We start from the raw sequence: 19,477 nt of genomic DNA, 5'->3' as shown, positions 1-19,477 counted from the left end.
GGCTCAGTGGTACCTGAGTGAGCACATACAGGTTTGCTGGAGTTTTCTGTGGTGGTGACTGAGCAGCAGGGGCAGTGATGGGATCACCATCAGTACAGTGAAGGGCTTTCCCCTGTACTGGAACAGGAGGAAGTGGCAGCAGAGTTGTTGAGGAGACGATGCTTGTGCTGTTCTCTTCAGCTTGCTTTCTCAGTCTTTGGCCCATGTTCCTATGTATCACTTCCCCTGGGGGACGTGGTGTCCTTTCTGGCTGACAGGACAAGTCTCTTGGTTGCTCAATATGCATGTTGGTGGACAGATGTGAAGAGCTTCTTAATTCCAGGATGCATGAAGGGCAAGATGCTGATAGAGGCTGTTCTGTAAGAAGCTTATTCTTTGGGGCAGAGGGCAGAGAAGAGTGCAGGAAGGGATTGCCTAGAGCTAGGCAGTGAGTGATGGTGGGGGGCGGGCAGGGAGCTTGAATGTCTCCTTCTGTATATACTGATTGGCTCAGGCAAAATAAAGAAATCTCTCATGTTTTCTTTTGATTAATTTTTAAGCATTCTTTAAAAATACTGTCCTTGGTCTCAAGCAGGAGTGAGGTACTGCAACGGTGCAGCATAGTCTACACAGTAGATAGCTGCTGGAATTTGGGAGGGAGTGAGATTATTCCCAGATCTGTTGCTAATTTGTTGCATGTTCAAGACATTTACCCTCAGTGTTTGTGTGGTATTGCCAGCCAGTCCTCTTATACTTGGTTGTAGATTGCCAGCTGTACGAGAGTACACGTTGCTGCCTGCTGTAAGTACAGGAGGGTTTTGCGTTTGTTGGGACTTCTTGCAAGTACTGTGAAACAAATAACAAATAGCTCAGACCATGTTCAGGGAGAGATGGAATACTAATCTCTTTACCTCCTGCCTCCTTCCATAGGGATGTTGTCTGTGTGATAAATGCTTCATGCTTACTCTGTCCTTCCTGTTGTATTTATTCCCATCTTAAATTGCTGATATGTAATTTTTTAACGTAATTTAAATCAGCTCACAACAAAACCATTTTCTCATTCCCTGAGGATGCAAGTATGTACTTTCCCCCATAACATCACTGAAATCTTAGGGAGATGCATGCATGGGAGGACAAGGTGTCTAGTCCTGGAACGGTTCAGGTGTTACAGGCAAGATCCTTCAGGTGTCAGGGGAGGTCAGCTCTCTGACCTCCTGTGTCAGGGACAGATACCTGCTCTGTGTAAGGAATCTGGGCATGAACAGGTGGGCCTTTTATATACAGAGAGTCTCTGTAAGACAGTACTTCCAGTTTCTTTAAGACTTCCTACAGCTGTGCCCTCTAGAACGCATAGTTGCCTTCATGACGACGCGGGCTGGGTAGGTAGGGATGACATCTGGCAGTCGAAGACTTTTAGGACAGAATGGCTGTGTAAATCACTGGTGAAGGATAAAAATTAATTGATTTGGCATGGGGTCATGGGTGAATAAAGAAATCACAAATGAATTATGTGTGTTGCCTCAGCCAGGCTGATCAAAAGGCTTTTCTTCATCCTGCACAGCTCTGTGTGTTTCTACTCTTGGACTCAAGATCAGCCACTAAATTCTCCCCCAAGCCTTGTCAAACAGTTCACAGATCCGTTTATACCAAAAATAAGCCCCAGAGAAGAAATTAAGGGGAAGGAGATTGTAACATGATGCTTTTCTTGAAGTGCTGAGATGTGGCTTTCTTCTGTGGTTCCCCTCAGCAGGGTTAACTGTGGGGAAGGCTTTCTGCTCCCTCTCTTTCAGTCTGTCTTCTCTGTGTCCAAGTTTAGTTTGAATGTACGCGTTGTTTATAGAGTTCAGCAGGAGGTGATTTAGGATAGAGCTCCTTGCCATGATGGTATCAGTGTTAGAAGTGCCGTGTTATGGCCCCCGTGTTTGACTTCTCCAGAGTCAAGAATTATGTGGTTCTGCCATGGTTTCCTTGGAGTGTATGCCCGAGGAGCTATGGACTTTTAACCGTTGCCTATTTGCATTTAGGAGCAAGCTCAGCTCAGGATTGGGACCAAGAGGAGGGACTTCAGCAGAGCCACAGAGGGAGCAGCCTTGCCAGCCTGTGCCCACATTGCTGTTTGGCTCTTTTTCTTATTCTTGTTTCTTGCTTCTTGTGAGTGCTAAAGCCTGGGCAAAACAGAGGGGAAGGAGCCTTTCCTATCTGGGAAGTGGTGATTAATGATGATGAACAGTGACCCTTACACTAAGAGAACTGTTTGTTCCTGCTTGATTTCAAACCCTTATATGAGTAACTGAAACTCTGCCCAAGGGAGTTGTATTGGCTTGCTTTTTTTTTTTTTTTTTTTTTGGTATTTGTCCTCACTGAAGCACTTTCTTTTCCTATATTCAGGCCCCTGTGCATGGATTTGGAGGAGACCCATATGTAAGACTGCCAGAAAGTCAGAAGTTGCTTCCATTGATCTCCACTGTTGGGACAGACTAGGGGAGCGTTGCAAGTTCGCGTTTGTACCTAATCCTTGTATAGGTAGTTCTTGATGCAGGGAAAGGTGAATTGGCTCCATCTTCTACTACAAAGAAAAGAAATCACCAGACAAATTGCCTATGTGGGAGGGCAAAAGCATACCCTGGTAAAGCCTGGTATATTGTCTGCTCTCTTTCCTTATGAAAAAGTAATGCACATTGGCAAAGTGGAAAAATCTGGTTCTTGTGGCGGACTGATCCTGCAGAATTCCAGGTCCCAAGAGCTCAAGGAAGGGTTTCTTTGAAGCCTGCCCACACAGAGGTGTCTCTATTGTGTTCCATGGGGCTTAACTACCTGTGGAGCTGGTCTGATTGACTCCATGTGCAGATGCTTAGTCTGGAACAAATCAGGACTGACTCTTTATGTACCAGCAATACCTGTAACCTGTTTGATGTCGCTTTTTTTTTTACATTCATTTCATACATTCATCACGCAGTCTTCACAAACTTTGCTTACATCAACAAAAAGAGTTTCCCACACCAAAGTCAAAATAGCATCGTGACAACACCAGCAATGGTGGACAATTTACACATGCTTTGTCTCTTGTCCATTCATCATGCTTGTATCTCTGAACCTTAGATTTTGTGCAAGTTTTGTGAAATCTCACGAAAGTCTGAGTTGGTGTTGCTTGTACAGTGACAATGATGACTGAATGGTAGAAGGAGGAGAAACTGCTGCTTGTCACGCGTTTAGCCAAGAGTTGGTAAGGTTACACGGGCCTCTCCTCATCCCTGCAGTATTTAGGAAGAAATTGAACTTGCTGTGGTGGTCGGGAAGAGAAAATTGGTGTTAAATGAAGAAACAGAAGATTATTTAATGATGGCTATGTTGTGCTGCAGAAGCTGGTAGGAAATTATCGACGTGTCCTGTTTGCAGGCCGCAGGAACACTTGCAGGTGTGTTCTGCTGCCAATTCTAAGTTCCCTCGCTATGGTTCCTGGTAGAGGTGCTTTTAATAGCCTCCCACCCACTCCCCGGGGCTGTGCAATGGTATTTATGGCCTGCCTGGGACTGCCTTTCTTCAGGTGCATGAAGAAGAAGGCAGAGTGCAGATTCAGCACGTAGCCCCTGACAGCTGGGGCTGATGGGTCAGGAATGCAGCCCTGACAGCTGGAATTGGACTGAAAGCAGCCAGCACAGGAGGGGAGAGCAGGCCAGAGAGGCTCTGTGGAGAGATGGATGAATGCACGCACGCTGTGGAAAGACAGCCTGTGGGGACCCTGGGTTGCTTATGTTCCCTTTCTCCCACCTTCGTCCCTGATTTGTTCCATTTGTCCAACTGTCTGGATCATTTTTAATAAATGTGTGCACACTCCTGTTGCAACCCCTGTGCAACACACCTGGCAGAGCTATTAGAGCTGAGGCTCAGTGCTTCCATTGGAATACACCCCATTCCACCTCTCCTTTTATGCAGGTTTACAAATGTAATGCTTCCCAAAACTCAGTGATTCAAAACCTTTCATCAAGTTTGTTTCTACCCTTGCCACTCTTGTGCCAAGGAGTGCCATTCATTACTTATGTTGTGGGAGATTGTTCCCTAATGTTCTTAAAGTGGTTATCTTGAAATCAAATTGCATAGAGTTGGCAACTGCTTGTGTCAGACTATGATGTTCTGGTCAGGTGTTTTTGTGTTTTGTTTTGCTTTGTGTTTGTTTTTTTTTTTTTTTCTCTTCCACTTTATTTTTTTAAATGGGTTAATTGTGAGGGCTTGTTCATAGCTCTGAATGCTTTTCCCTCATGAATACTGCTTTAAACTGGGCATTGGCTGGAAACACCTTAGAATGTTGGAACATATCTGTGTAGTGGGTTGCATGAAACCAATTTGATGGTCTTGGAGTAGTTCCTGGAGGGTCAGTTGGGCAATTGGTGTGAGTGTGCAATGGTGGCTGTGAGCAAGGCTTAGGAGGCTTACAGCGAGAGAAATGGAGACTGCTCTGTCGGCCAGAGACCTTCTGAATGGGTTGTGTGCTGGAGCTTGGCTTGCTACTGTTGCCTTTTGCAGGTGGAATATTTTCAGTCTCCAGGCTTGTCAAGACATTGCTCTTTCCTAGCACTGGTTGCTGAGGGAAGAAAGACTCAGGCTGGAGAAGAGGGAGAGGCTAGAAAAACCTCTTAAAAAATATAGTATTATATATATGTAAAAGAAATTTAAAAGTGCATATTCTATATGCATATACAAAAGCAGGGGAACACATTGGGTAGGTGAGGGACAGAAACCAACTGTGGAGCTGAGTGGTTTTGTTCATTCTTTGTGCGCTTTTGTAAGTCAAACATCTCCTGCAGTTAATTCCATCCACCCATCTTCAGCCCTCCCCCTGCCAGACCAACAATAAAAACCCTAACTCCCAAAAAAAAAAGTCAGGCAGAGGAACCTGGTCCAAAGCCAGACCTTTGCATGTTAAGCCGAAGTGCAAAATGAATATTTCACAGCTGTGTTATAAAGCCCTGAAATGAAGGCTTTGCAGTGGAAATGCTGACAGCCCCTTAAGTAGAACAGTATACTGTAATTAGTGTTCTGTGTTTTATGTGCCAGACAAAGCTCAGCAGAACTAAATGTAAAACTTCAAGCCTTTGTTTTTCTGCAGCAGTAACAGGACATCAGACAGTGTGTTCAGACGATGGATTAGAGCCTACAACGTGTGCACTGGTCCCTGGAGGTTGGACGTGCTTTTTTGCAGTGGGGCTCGGGGGCAGCAGCAGAGATGTACAAACAGGGCCAGCTGTGAGATTTGGCGCTCTGTATCAAATTTCACTTATGTAAGATAGACAGCTATTTCTTAAATGCTGACGCTGACAATGTACAGCTACATTTTCAGCATTTTCATGTATTGGATGCCTGAGTGCATTGATACGACTTTGCTGTGTAGCAGCATGGAAAACATGTTGGAGTGCGTGCAGAGGTGCTGAAAACCCTGGAAGCAGAACGTAGAGACAGACGTGCAAACCACGGTGCTGTTGTGGAACTCAGGCCTGATGTTGGAGCTCGCTGTGTCAGTGTATTGGTCCAAGGACCACTGGGCTCTCGAGTCAACCAGTAAAGGCATTTTTCTTTTAAGACAAAAGAACAGATGAGTATGTAGCCACTTCTCATGCAAGATCGCTACTTAGTTACAACTGATTACTTGATGTGCTACGGAAGGCTTTTCAAAGTAACCCTCATGGGTCATGTATCTCAGGGATTTCTGCATCCTCCGCTTTTTCAGGAGCGTGTGCCTTTGCACATATATTATTAATATGCCTGCTTTGAGGTAGGAGAGAGGGATGAAGGCAGGCACATTGTGCAGTGGATGGTAGATGAACTCTGATGGATGTTGTCTTGTCATGCTGACTTGATGCCGCTACTTAATTAAATGGATTCAAATGTTAACTGTGTTATACATAGGCCCATGGGAAGGCTTTTAAAATAGAACTTGTCTGGTTGTGGACATTTATAGAACTAGCCATTCTGGAATGGATTGGAATAGTTGTGCTGCAAGAGCTCTCTCTGAGGATGCTCTTCATCATAAATGCTCACAATGGCATGGAGAGAAAGGGCACATTGAAATCAAACTATTAATTCAAGAATAGGATTTCCCATTCCATAGGGGAGCAGACAGGACAGAATGGAGCATAAGTTTCCAAATGCAAAGCAGCAGGCAGTTCTTATCTGTGGGTTTGCTGAGCAGGGATGACCTCTTTGTTGTGCTCTGTAAATGATCTTAGGCGTCAGAAAGGGAGATTGAGAGTAAGGTATTAATGGAAAAAAAAAGGAAAATAAAATGGACTATATTATTCTGCTCTGTAAACACTTGCTGTGGCCATGCCTGGAAAGCTGCATGTGGTCTTGGTGTTTCCACTTCATCTCAGGAAGAATATAGTGGGCCTGGAAGTGGCTTCACAGAAGAACTGAGAAAGGATATGCAATGGCTTTCAGGAGAGCCACAAAGTGACTTAGTGAAGACTCTTGTACTTGGAACACAGATGACTTGGGGTGATAGTATAGCTCCTTACAAAATCATGAACCACCTAGAGGTGATGGATGGGGACTGACTATTCACTGTCTCTTCCTGTATAAGGATTGGGGCACGTGAAATAAAACTATTAGAAGTGAGGTTTAAAACAAATAATGAAAGATGGTTCATCTTGCAATATACCGGACTGGTGGAGTTCCTTGCCAAAAGATGCAGTGAATGCTAAGCTTTTATAGACAGAGTGGATAAGCTGATGGTAGAGAATTCTACTGAAATAAGTTATAAATGGAGAATATCTATTTCGAGACTGGAAGACTGACAGGAGGTGAGAAAGAATCAAATTTATTTTCCCTGTTCTTAAACTTTATCCATACATTTCTTTATACCATTCTTCCTTTGTTTTTGGCTGCAAATGGAAAAAGAAACCAGGGCTAGATATTAGTCTCTGATCCAAGGTGGCTGATCTCGTGAAGTCTGGAACAGACATATCTGCTTGCTGGACATGGTTTTCTCAGGCTGTAGCCTCCTGCCTAATGTTGTAGTTACTGGGGCGTGTGGGCAGCCCTGTACAGTAACATCAGTTTTCTCCCCTTGGTTGTCATTTTGAGTGCTGGAGAGTAGCACAAATCCTCTCAAATGCTTTGCTTTTTTATTTCCATGTTTAAATAAATTGTGCTTGTAGTGAATGATGAGATTTTGGGCCCAAAAGAGAATGAAGATACTGTAAGAAGGCAGGAGGTGAGATAACCAAGTCAGAAAACTCTAATTTCTTTAGCTTATGAGTATGGGGATGAGGGGCTGAAATACTGTTCAACTCCTGCTTAGTCTTTTGCTGGTCTGGGGAGAATGATGAGGTGAGTAGCAGCATTATTCAGCCTACAGTCAAGACTCCTTGAGGGATGCCTGGTGTTAAAGATGGCTTTCTCTTGAAAATTTCTTTTACTCTCTTTCTTTAAGATGAAGGTAGACCACAGAAATCTGCTGGTGTGCAAACAGGCACAGATACAGGAGCTCCTACCCAGCAGCAGTGGTTCAGTAGTAAAGCAGTGCAGCTGTAGGCAGAGCACCTGTGACAGGTCAGGCAGGACTGTCAGTGTGACTGGGTTGTCCCTTTTGGCACCCGTTCTGGTGGAAATTATTGCGGTGCTGGGTGTGTTTACTACTGCTTTCTAACAGCATCCTGGCTGGATGTGCAGGCCTCAGTTTGTCTCCTGTATCCCTGCATGGCTTTGCAAGTGTAGATGGTCCCGAAAGAATGCAAATGATGGGAAAGAGGAAAGTGTTTGCGGGGGGGTGAAGTTGGGTTGATCCTTCAAGGATTTCTGTGTTGTCCTTACAGCATATGGAAGCAACTGTTTGTGGTAACTTCCTCAAAACAACAGAAAGAGCTCACGCAAGTACAAAACTCACTCTGAGACCTGGGAACAACTGGTCAGACATTGAGTTTTCTGAAAAGTCAAATGAGGCTGGCAAAGGCTGTTTAGATCAGTCTTTCCAAGATGATTATCTGCACCTCAGTAGGAAGGCAGCGATGGCATGGCTTTTTCCTGCAGGCATGGGCTTTCCCCATGTGCTGTGTGGGACTGTGCCTGATAGAAGCAAGGGCTGCTCTCAGATATGCCCTTTGACTTCCAGGTGGGATTGGGCTGCAGTGAGACCCCTCTTTCTGGAAAGGCCCAGCTGCCGTGAATACCTATTCGTACCTTGAGTCCTGCAATTCAGGACTCTGCTGGTTTGGTCCTACCTATCTGTTGGAATTTGATGTGGAAGGAACAGGGTAAGGGATCTGCTTAGGTGCTAAAATTTCTTTACACGTTTGTGCAGTTCCAAGTAACCAAATTTAGATTTTAGCCTCTAAAATGGCTGAATATCAGATTTTGCAAGACAAGTGTTAGCTGCACAGATTTTGATGCCTAAGTGTGTATTGAGCCTTGAAATTCGAATAAAAGTTGACCTTAAAGGAATGGAGATGGGATGGTTCCAGATAGCATAGTGGCAGTGCAAAATGAGCTGCAGAAGTGTTTCTTGTGTATGGATCAATTCAGTAACTCTTGCAAGTCACACAGAGAACCTTGACTGAAAGTGCCAAATGCTATTAATGGAAGCCTCAAGATGAAGAAACAAATGCAGCTAGTCAGCCTTCTCTCCTGCCTCTAATTTAGGTACAAATGACAGGTTTAGTCTTGCAGTTGTTCCCAGGTTTGGATGAGGGTGTTGAGGTGGCCCATTAGTTGCCTGTGAAGGCCTGAGCAAGCAGTGACATGTCTGACAACTGTAGGATGCAAACTGGGCAAACACAGGAGCTATTGGTAATGAACAGTGTCTCAGATCTGCAGGGGAACTCTCCAGGTCCTGTGGTCAGCTCGTGTCAGACTTGGGAAGGTGTGCAAGATAATGCATTTCTGACTGATGTGTGCTGAAGTACGACTTGGGAGACTTGTCTGAATGGCAGTGTTTATGGCTGTGTAGGACTGGGAGACTGGCTTTACCACAGGAGGAAGTGGGTTCCTGCCTTGTTGTAAGTGGTAACTTCAGAAGTGGGATTATAGCAGACCTGTATCAACAGATCTGCCCTTTGCTGACAAATCTTAATTCCAGATTAGGAAGTTAAAGTTGATGTGTTTTTGCCCTAATTAACCATATTAAGCATTCGTTTGTTTTAGCTGGCAAATTGAGAAGAATCCAGTTCATACTATGTTGTTACCTATTGTTTTTTCTCTCTGACATGTTTTTCATTCTCAAGTTTTGTGACAAGCTGACTGTCTCTTGCCCTTGTGTCACCCAGTCTGGAAGCTGGTCACGGGGAAAAAGCTGTGGTGTATTGTGGGCAGGTTCATGGGAGTAGAGCTCACAAGTCTTGTAAGATCACATTTTAAATTTATATGCACTCCTTTTCAATGCAAGTTGGTTTTAATACTCGAGTATTATTATGTGGAGGTGCTGCCTTTGGATAGGCTTTATGGGTTTGCCTTTCAGGTTCTTTACACTAGAAAGTTTTTGAAGTTAAGACTAGGAACAAAAGAGGGAAAGCCTTTTTCAGAAAGTTAGTTCTGAGTCTTTAGACTAGAGACAGGTATCTCCTTCTGTGGCACTAGGTCTGTCAATACCAGAGGTGTGGCCTTGACAGTTGCCTTTTTCTAAAGGAACAAATGATCTGTTGGAGGCCAGAAGATACTCACTGACAGTAAAATAATTAGACTGGAAGAAGGAGCTACTCCTTTTATGTCAAGCTGTGTGCTGACCATAGGAGAAAGGTAGACTTTCCACATCCTAGCATTGCCACAAAAAATCTGTTGGCAGAGCAGCAGGGGACCTCCACTGACTCTAGAGTGAGAGAGGAGGCTGGAGTAAGGGTGATATTTTGGTGATGGTGAGGTGAGAGTGTCAAGACAAATCAGGTAGTGCTCCCGTTTGGTTTCTCTTCCTCTTAAAGACTTGGAGGAGTCAGATTGGGCTTTGGATGTGCAGCTGGATTGATCCAGTTGCTAGGGAAAGGGTATTGGTTTTTTTCCCTGAATTTGGGCTTCCTGTGGTTTTTCCCAGGCTGTCAAACAGAAAACAAAAAGTAGAACACGGTTTTCTGCTGGTTTGGTCTTCTGGACAGATAATTGCCATGCCAGGGCTGTCGGGAGTGAGGGAAATGGCGGGGGGTGTCACTGCGCTGAGTAGGATGAGGGAGGAAGGAACGGTCTCCTCCAAGACAGGCTGCTGTAAGATCAGCTCAGCTGTGGTGTAAGACTGCACACTGAGAGGCTCAATAAATGTCCTTGCAGAGCAAAAACATACCTGTTGGTGAAAGTAGGTTGCTGAATTGCTGCTGAATATCTGCATAGCCAAGGTCAAGCAGTGCCTTTTAGGATAGTGGCAATTACAGCCAGACGGAACTAAAGCCTGTGCTGAGCAGTGTAATCACAGCATTGCTAAATTGATGTTTGCTGACAGCATCAAGAGATTGGTGCCTTATGTAGATGGAGCTACTTGAATGGCACACGTCTCTTCCACTTCCTCCTTTGCTGTCAAGAATGTATTTTCTGTAGGAATTTAAACCTCTCCTAGTCTGGGAACTGCTGATATGAGCCAGAATCTCAGCAGCAGAAGCACTGAGTTCTTCCTGTACATTTTTGAGGCTGCTTTAAAAGGATATGTGTTTTGAAGTATTGTTAACAAGTCTGGAAGAGTAGATATCCTCCTGGCCTTTCCCACTCCTCTCCTCAACCCCCGCATTTTTGTTCCAATATTAAGTTAAAACAAAACTAGTTCCTTTCTTTATTGGTCAATTTGTAACTGCATTTTTAATTGCATGTTCTTAATTAACAAAAATCCAGTGGAGTTTTGTAAAAGCCATGTTTTCAGAGATTCTCAATTTGCAAGAGAAGGGAACAATTTGGTGGTTTCTCATAATGTCTTAAAGTATCTGGGGTAGATTATTAATAAGAGGGGAAAAAAAGACCAAGTTGTTCCAGGGATTGGAATATGAAATCTTCCACTGTCCATGTCACTGGTTTGAAGGCGGGCCATATTTGAACTAGCTGCAAGCATGGATGGCTCATGTTAAGTGGCAGCACCTCAGCCCTGCTTAACCTGCTGAATCAATGTGGTTCTCTGTGTGGGGTTACTTCTCTCCCCTTACCTAGTAACCTGAGCCATGAGCTCAGTGAGACCTTGTGTGTCACCCTGCAGCAGAACTCCTCAGGTCTGGTAAGGTGTATGGTCAGGGCGGCGTGGGAAACCTGCCCCGCCCCTGCCTTTTGTGCACCACGTTGGTATAAATGCAAGATGTTCGTCTTCAGGGCAGCTATTAAAGACAGTAGTAATTATTGCAATAGTAGCTTCTTATGCTGTGTCCATGCCTCTAAGGCCTTAACCAAATATAACTTAGATGATGATGATAATTAAAACCAGAAGACTGTGACCCAGTAAAATCCTTGAGTTTGGCACAGACAGCAATACTGAGGAGGAATGCATGCATCAAATATATAATAAATAAAATCAAGCTGTGCAAATGTAAAGGAAAGAGAATAATTTTGTGTCGCTCAAAATAGCCCCAGGGCTAAGAACTGGTTTGTGCTCAGAGGCTGAGTTCTTTCATGCCACTAACCAGGTTTTGTGCAGTGTAATCCCACTGCAACCTTTTGCTTTGGGGTAATCACTGAATTCTGATGCTTTCTATACCAGGGAGTGCTCCCCAAAACGTTGTGTCATGTCCTTTTGTCACCCGTCCTTCCCATTTTGGTTTTTTTGCTTTTATCAGCTACTTACCACAGAGGTCTTTATATCTTCCAAGTAGATCTTCCCAGTTGCATTTCTTTTCTTTTCCTAAAAATAGTTGCTATCTTTGCCTGAGGGGAGTGTGGGGACGTTTTAGATAACAGTCTCTTGCAAGGGTCATTGGTATGCAACAGGCTTGGAATGTTTATGGCATTCTGTCTCATGATTCCTGGCAAGAGATGCCCTTGACCACTAGTTGTGATTTCCAATTCAAGCACTGTAGGAAAAACTGACTATTTAGTTCCTAGGAAAACAAGACTGGGGCCAGGCTGAACAACCCACTACTGGATGGAAGCAACAAAGAGAATGGGTCAACTTGGAAACAGTTTTCAGGAAAGAGCCAAGCTCTAGAGACTGTGGTATCTCTAGAGATATCCAGAGATAGTGGTATGTTGCACTTACTGGGAGGATGGGAATCCATGGTCAATGAATGTGCATCCCAGCTTTTCACAGTACTATCTGCTACTTGCAATCCTCTGTTTGCAATGCTCTGGCATAGAGAAAGTAATAAGTGGGTTGATAACTCCTTCTCTGTACCCTAGCAGTATTTGCCTATGCCTATATTGAAAGTTGAATGGGAACAACCTTATGTACCTGGGTGCTTCTTGGTGGATTTCTAAGAACCAGGGAACCAGTGAGAACCAGACCATCAGCATCTGTGTTATGGATCTATTTGAACTACAGTCACGTTTCATGGTACTTCTTGTTTTCTTTCTTGTATGTTCTAGGTGACTTTGGAGAAGGTGTTGGGCATAACCGTGTCAGGAGGCAGAGGATTAGCCTGTGACCCCAGAACTGGCCTCGTTGCTTATCCAGCAGGGTGAGTCACTAACCACATTCCTCAAAGCTAAAATAAACCATGACTGATGCATTAACATAAGGATTCAGGGTGTTTCCACTATCATCTTCTATAGGAAGCCTGTTTACTGCTCTTTAAACACCAGAGAATGATGAGACTCAGCGCTGTTAGCGTAATTGGCAAGGGAAAGGGTTTGCATTATCAAGTTTTAATGGAACTACTCTCATTCCTCTTGCTCTAAGCTGGGAGCTAAATACATTTTGTGGACTTTTCACTGTGTTCTGTAGTGTGATGAATGTAAGCATAACTCAGTGCAATTCTCAATCCAATAAATACCTAATGGAGCAAGTGATGCTTTCAATGAATTGACAAAAGCCTTCTTGTAGATTCCCTGCAATTTATGACTTACCATGTTCCTCAGCCAAATATGAGGAGAGATTTCAGGCTTATAGCCTGAACCTGCTTATATGTGGGTTCTTTGGAGTGAAACACATCTGTCAGCTGTAGTCTCAGTTCAAATAGAGATATCTAGAAGGAGACTTTGATGGAAAGCAAAAGAGCTACCTATAGAGACATAGGTGAGGGCTGGAGAGGTCTGCTGGAATGCATGTATCAGTATGAGTTTGGCTCTCCTTCGAATTTGTTTGTTCTGCTGGTCAGCAAGCTAAAAGGGAAGACCAAGGGCACTATCTCCAACTCATATTGTGTGGACATACCCTTAAGATATGAAAGCTGGAATTAGAAGAAAAGAACTTCCACATCAATTGTAGATGATGTTTTCAAGGATACAAGAAGTGTGCTAGCAATATTTAAAGATTCTGTGTTTGTGGCTAAAATGAGAGATGGAGTCAGTGAAACTGGCTAGAATTTTTGCCTGTCCTGGTGATAATCCTAGTTCACCAAATCACAGCATCATTGTGGTTGGGGGAGCCTCCTGAGATCATCTAGTCCAATCCTCATGCTCAAGTAGGGTCACCTCTAGCAGGTTGCCCAGGACCATGGCCAGACAGCTTTTGAGTATCTCCAGAGATGAAGATGCCACAATCTCTCTGGGGATCATGTTCCAGTGTTTAACTACTCTGACAGTAATACAAACAAAATAAAAACATGAAATTAAAGGGTTTTTAAAATTTTATTTTTCTTAAGTGTTCAAATGGAATTTCATATGTTTTAATTTCTGCCTATTGTCTCTTTTTCTGTCAGTGGACAGTCTATTAATCTGTAGACAATTTGAGGTCCACATCAGTGTTCAACAGCATCCGTTATGCTTGAACTCTTTGGAGTCAGGCAAATATATTCCAGTGTGTTTTGCCTCTTCCTCTTCATCTTTTCTGACACTGAATATGTTTACACTTGAAGTTGGCAAGGAGAGAGAGAAGAAGACGAGTGCAGTAAACAGATATTTTGGGCCTTTGCATAGCTGAAGATAGGTTAGTTTTGTTAATAGCAATGTCCTTTGATGAGCATGCCTGATGTTGATTTAATCAAGTGTGAGTACACCTGGGGTTTCTTTTGGCTAATTAAAAGGTTATGTGGTTCCTTAGGGCTTTACAGGGGAATTCCTGTCCTTACTTGTTGGTAGTAACATCTCATGGCCTGGGCAGGAGTATATTAGATGTGTGTTGTAAAAGTTTAATGGCTTATATGACTTGCTGCTTTTGTGCCATGGCTGGCCTGTTTTGTGATACTGTTGTGATTTGCTGCAGTCAAGACAATCTCAAGTTAACAATCTAGAATGAGCTTTAGTTAAGGAGTCATGAGAGAGGTACTGATGCAGACCTTACTAAGTTGATGCAAGTTTCATCTTGTTCAGTTTGGGATTTTTTCCCCCCCCATTCTGATTTCCAGTGAATGTCTCTTCATTTGGAAGAATCCTGACCTTTCTGGTACACTAGCTTTATTTTGTTTATATTTGTTTCTATTTGAATTACACAGACTCACAGAATGGGTAGGGCTGGAAGGGACCACAGAGGGTCATTTAGTGCAACCTCCCTGCTCAAGCAGGGTCATCCTAGTGTACATGGCATGGGATTATATCCAGATGGTTCTTCAATATCTCCAGTGAAGGAGATTCCACAACCTCTCTGGGCAACCTGTTCCAGTGCATTGCCACCTGCACAGTAAAGAAGCTTTCTCCATGTTCAGGTGGAACTTCCTGTGCATCCGTTTCTGCCCGTTGCCTCTTGTCCTGTTGCTTGGCACAACTGAGCAGAGCCTGGCTCCATCCTCTGACACCCTCCCTTCAGATACTCATAGACATCGATGAGTCCCCTCTCAGTTGTCTCTTTTCAAGGCTGAACAGGCCCAGCTCCCTCAGCCTTTCCTCACAAAAGAGATGCTCCAGTTGGCCATTCATCCTCACTGCACTCCACCGGACCCACTCCAGGAGCTCCATGTCTCTCTTGTACTGAGGAGCCCAGAATGGGACACAGCACTCCAGATGTGGCCTCCTCACCAGGGCTGAGTAGAGCAGAATCACCTCCCTGCACCTGCTGGCAATGCTCTTCCTAATGCACCCCAGGACACCATTGGCCTTCTTGGCCACATGGACACTGCTGGCTCAGGGACAGCTTGTTGTCCACCAGGACCTGCAGGTCTCTCCTGGCAGAGCTGCTCTCCAGCAGGTCGGCCCTCAGCCTGTGCTGGTGCCTGGGGTTGTTCTTCCCCAGGTGCAGGACCCTGCATTTGCCTTTGTTGGATTTCAGACTGTTCTTCCCTGCCCATCTCTCCAACCTGTTGAGGTTCTTCTGAAGGGCAACACAGTACTCTGAAATCTCAGCCACTCCTCCCAGCTTGGTGTCATCAGCAAACTTGCTGAGGAGGCCTCTGCCCCTTCATCCAAGTCACTGATGAACAAGTTAAACAACACTGGGCCCAGTACTGAACCTTGGGGGACACCACTAGTGACAAGGCTCCAACCAGACCCTGTGACAGTGATTATCAGTGACAATCTGGGTTCTGTTGTTCAGACAGAACTGTGCATTTACTGGATGCCAGACTACTTACGTGAGTCCGATGTAGCAGACTGGGCATGGCTCATGCACAGTTGTTTCATGACCTGTTCATGCAACTTGGTCATCCTCAACTGTGGTCCAGTGATTTCCCCATCCCACTGCTCATGTACTGAGGTTTTGCAATGCTGACATGCAGGTGCTTTGCTCCTCCAGTCTGTCCTACCCCTAAAAGCTGAATTTACGTAACAACTCTGTATTTTCCTAAGAACACTTTCAACATACCTAGATTGATTTGGTTGAGATCAAAACAGTTGCCCCAGGCATCCACATCAGGTATAAAGCAACTATGTGAATGAGGACTTGTGCATAAAAAGCTTTGGCATTCTTTGAGCATAATCTTAGTTTGGGTCTCTGGTTTGCCTAAAATAATTTAAAAAAAAAAATTAAAAATAATTAAAAAAAATAATTAAAAAAAAAAAAGGTGATTTTTTTCTGAGTTTTCACTTTCCTGGAGTTTCTGAATCTCTTGGGACGTTTCTTAAACTGAAAGAAGCAATTCCCAATGCAACCAAACTTATTCCAACTCCACTGTGGTGCCAAAGAGCTGAGTGTTACATTATTTTTTCCTTTTCTTCCCACTGGCTTTTGCACATATGATCCTTTCTGTGCTTTGACCCTCATGAGGCTCCCTCTCTGGCAGTGTGTGATGGCATCTGTGCTGACCCTGGTATGTTTTTGTGGGATCCTTGTGTTATAGGAGACCTTTCTTCATGTCAGCGGTAAAGGGCTAAAGGCACTGAGTGCTGCAGATATTCCAGGCTACCACTTTGATGTAAAGCTGTTGTCTAGGGAAATAAGACAACATATGAGAGAAAATTGTATCATCTGCAAAGGTCTTGCCTCTGCTGCCTGCACTCACCTGTTTTTATACTGTCAAGTGAAACAAACCCAAAGTAGCTTAATTTGATCTCTGTTTGTGTTTTGCAGTAACAAAGCTGTTCTTGGGGGGCGGAACACAGAAATGTACCAAATTTTTTACCTCATGTGGCAGGACCAATGCTTTGTCCTTTTTTTGTTTCTATTCCCCTGCTTTGCATTTTCCCTGCTCTTCTCTCAGTTTATTCTTTTTTGAGGTTTTTTGCAGTAGCTAGTTGGGGCTCTGTTTCCTAGAAACAAGAAGAGAAACAAAACGAAGACAATCGGCTGAGGATGACTAACATTAAAAAAGGAAAAAAAGGGTGTGTGAAATGTCTATAATTTAAATTCTAGACCAGCTGCTGAGATAGCTTTAGTCAGCTTATCTGGTTTTGGTTTTGGTGTTCTGTTTACTGTTGATTTTTAAGCCTTGTAGGTTCATGTGACAGATTGATTTATTTTACTTCTCATTGTTCTTCTTTTCTTGGCTCTCAGTTGATGCTGATGGCTGTTTGGGAACCTGATCTTCAGATGAGGCACTTGTCTGCTTGAGGAAGCAGCCTGTGCTTTTTCTTCTGAGGAGCGGGAACGTAGCACTTCGTCCCTTTAGTGTGCAATGTCTTTTAAACACTATGCTGTTATGCTTTGGTTAGCTTAAGCATCCCTGTAGCTCTGCTCATCAATTTGGAGCCACTCTGATACATTTCAGGATTTTTCACATTTAGTGGTCCTTGCTGGGAAGACTGGTATTTGATACATAGCACGTGTGCCGAGTTCATCAATCTCAACCTGCATATTCTTTTGTTTTTTCCCCCTTTCAGCTCTTGCATAGCTCTTTGCATGCAGCGGCTCCTGCTAAAGGCAGATATGGGTTTAATATAGAGAATTCTCTCTGTGACATAGTAAAATGAGTTTCTCTGTCTTTCTCTCAGAAATTATTGTGGCCAGGATGAGCACAGGCCCCTGGCTAGCTCTGTGTGTGTGCACAGTATGTTTGCTGAACGCATGATTTGGATGCGCCTGTATTCTGTCCTATTCCGGAATGAATCATCTTTATTTGTAGATAGGAAGGGAGGGACAATAGAAGATGGAGCTATATGATCAAAGTTAAAATGAAGATACTGAGTCGTCTTCTTGCTGCTTCTTGCTGCATGATCTGTTTGAAGAGTTAGACTTGTTCCTTCTTCAGTTTTATCACCTTGGTTGTTTTGTTTTGTTGTTTTTTTTTTTTTTTATGAGAGGACAAGTAATATTCAGAAGTAAATAGTTGTATGAGTGTTCAAATCAGAAAACTGCACAGATGTCTGGGTCAAATTTTATTTTAAGCAATTTATGCAGTTGTGCTGGATGTCAGTGCAGCAGCCTCTCGTGTGCCAACCTGCACTGCAGCAACATCCAGCCACAGTCCCATCTCTTTTCACTGTGTCTTCCCCTCTTCCATCCCTCATCCTCAGCTGATTTGCAGTACGGAGTGGAAGCCATTTAACTCTGTCAGCCCTTCTGAGTCATACTCCTCCTGGCTGTCAGGTCCTGCACTGACAGGCAGTGATGATGGTCTCTATCACAGCAAAGGGAGGAAGGGGATGAACAGGAAATGAGTGAATTGGTTTTAATCTGTTCAGGAGCCAGCTCAACACATGTGTAGCTCTCTCACATAGCTGAGTGGTAAATCCCTCTGGAAGCTGAAAGAATGAGGATTTTTCTTTTCCAGAAGTGATTGTTGGTTTGCTCTCAAATACCTCTTTCCAGTTTTGGTAGATAGGCTGTAAGGCTGAGTGGTTTCCAGCCCATGCACATGTGGAGTCTCTTGGAAAGTTTTAGTCATAATTTTCCATCATTATATAGATAGATTACTGCACAAGGTAATAAATTATCAGCTTAGAACAATTTCCCTTTACCTTAAGCTGTATATAACCCACAATGGAAGAATAACATTTAGGATAAACATTGAGTAATTTTATCAGGTATGATGTTGCCTTGCTCCTTCTTTCTTCCTTAAAGTGGAAGTTTTTGGTCAGTGAGCTACAGTAACAAATTGTGAGAGGCAAATCTAACAGGTGACTGATGGTGAATGAGGCAAAATGTTGTTCTGAACTGGGATCTTTGCAAGACTTATGACCATTGTGGCCAGGTTAAAATTGGTGATGACATGGACAGTGAAATCCTAATTTGTAAGATAACAAGTATTCCTTATTTCAGTGCCTGTTTTTATTAATTGATTGATCACATTGCTTGGGTGCCATAATGGTAGTTGCCTTTAGAAAACTGTGGGTGCACAGAAGGAATCCACTTCCTTATAGAGCCAGTACATGGTACATGTGCAGTTTGAGCAAAGCTCTACTGCTCTGTGCAGGTATAGTTCTTCACTGGTTTTTGCTTAGTATAAACGCTAGTGCTATTGGGCTGTATCCTAAATGCAGCCTGAATTGGTACAGGGATATTGAAATACTTGAGCTGCTTGCCAGTAGATAAATCCACTTCTGCTGGTGCTGCCTCCTTCAAGTTTACTTACCCAAAGCTCTGAAAGAGAATTTCTGTGCTTTCTTTTTATGTTTTTTTTTTTCTAAAGGAGAATCCCGTGGTGTTGTTAAGATGTAGAAACCTACCATAAAATGAAGAAAAGTTCTTGTGTATGGTTCAAAGCAAATTTCAGCATCTTTGGTCACATCAGAGGCAGCTTGCTTTGTTCTCCTTGAAACAGGACAGTTGCCTTTCAAGAGTTAGATCTCTTTTCCCTTCTCATCTCCCAGGAACCTGGAGTGTTGTTAAAACATTTCTTCTGTGAGGCTACTGTGCTTAACATGCCATCTGGGGAGATTTTCCAGCTGGCATAATTGTGGTGATGGGCTCAGAGATGAAGATAAGAAAATCCCCTTAACTGAGATCATTAAACATAATTTGAATCTGTACTTCAGATTGGTTTGAGTTGGGCCATTACAACCAAACCAAACAAAATTTTCTGTGTCAAAAGTGAGCAACACTGGGTTTCAAAAAGATGTGTCCAAAAAGATGATAAAAAGTAGCCAAGTCCTTCCTTCCGTTTCCTTCCCCCGCAATAGCAGATTTCTCAGAAATAAGCAGGGATACTTTGTC

At 43.5% G+C, this 19,477-nt stretch overlaps 1 protein-coding gene across 6 annotated transcripts in view; it reads left to right on the top strand.

Annotated features, from left to right (window-relative positions):
- The window catches only part of MAPKBP1 (mitogen-activated protein kinase binding protein 1), a 102,523-nt gene that overhangs the window by 16,831 nt on the left and 66,215 nt on the right, over positions 1–19,477 (top strand). For all 6 annotated transcript variants that reach the window (XM_039551910.1, XM_039551912.1, XM_039551906.1 and 3 more), the window contains exon 3: positions 12,445–12,536. In XM_039551910.1, the coding sequence (XP_039407844.1) occupies positions 12,445–12,536 (92 nt within the window). The remainder of the gene's footprint in view (positions 1–12,444; positions 12,537–19,477) is intronic.

The sequence above is a fragment of the Corvus cornix genome, chromosome 5 (assembly GCF_000738735.6).
Source record: "Corvus cornix cornix isolate S_Up_H32 chromosome 5, ASM73873v5, whole genome shotgun sequence".
In the NCBI taxonomy this organism is placed as follows: domain Eukaryota; kingdom Metazoa; phylum Chordata; class Aves; order Passeriformes; family Corvidae; genus Corvus; species Corvus cornix.
Note: the sequence above shows the minus strand (reverse complement) of the source record. Positions and strands in the feature narration are given on the sequence as shown.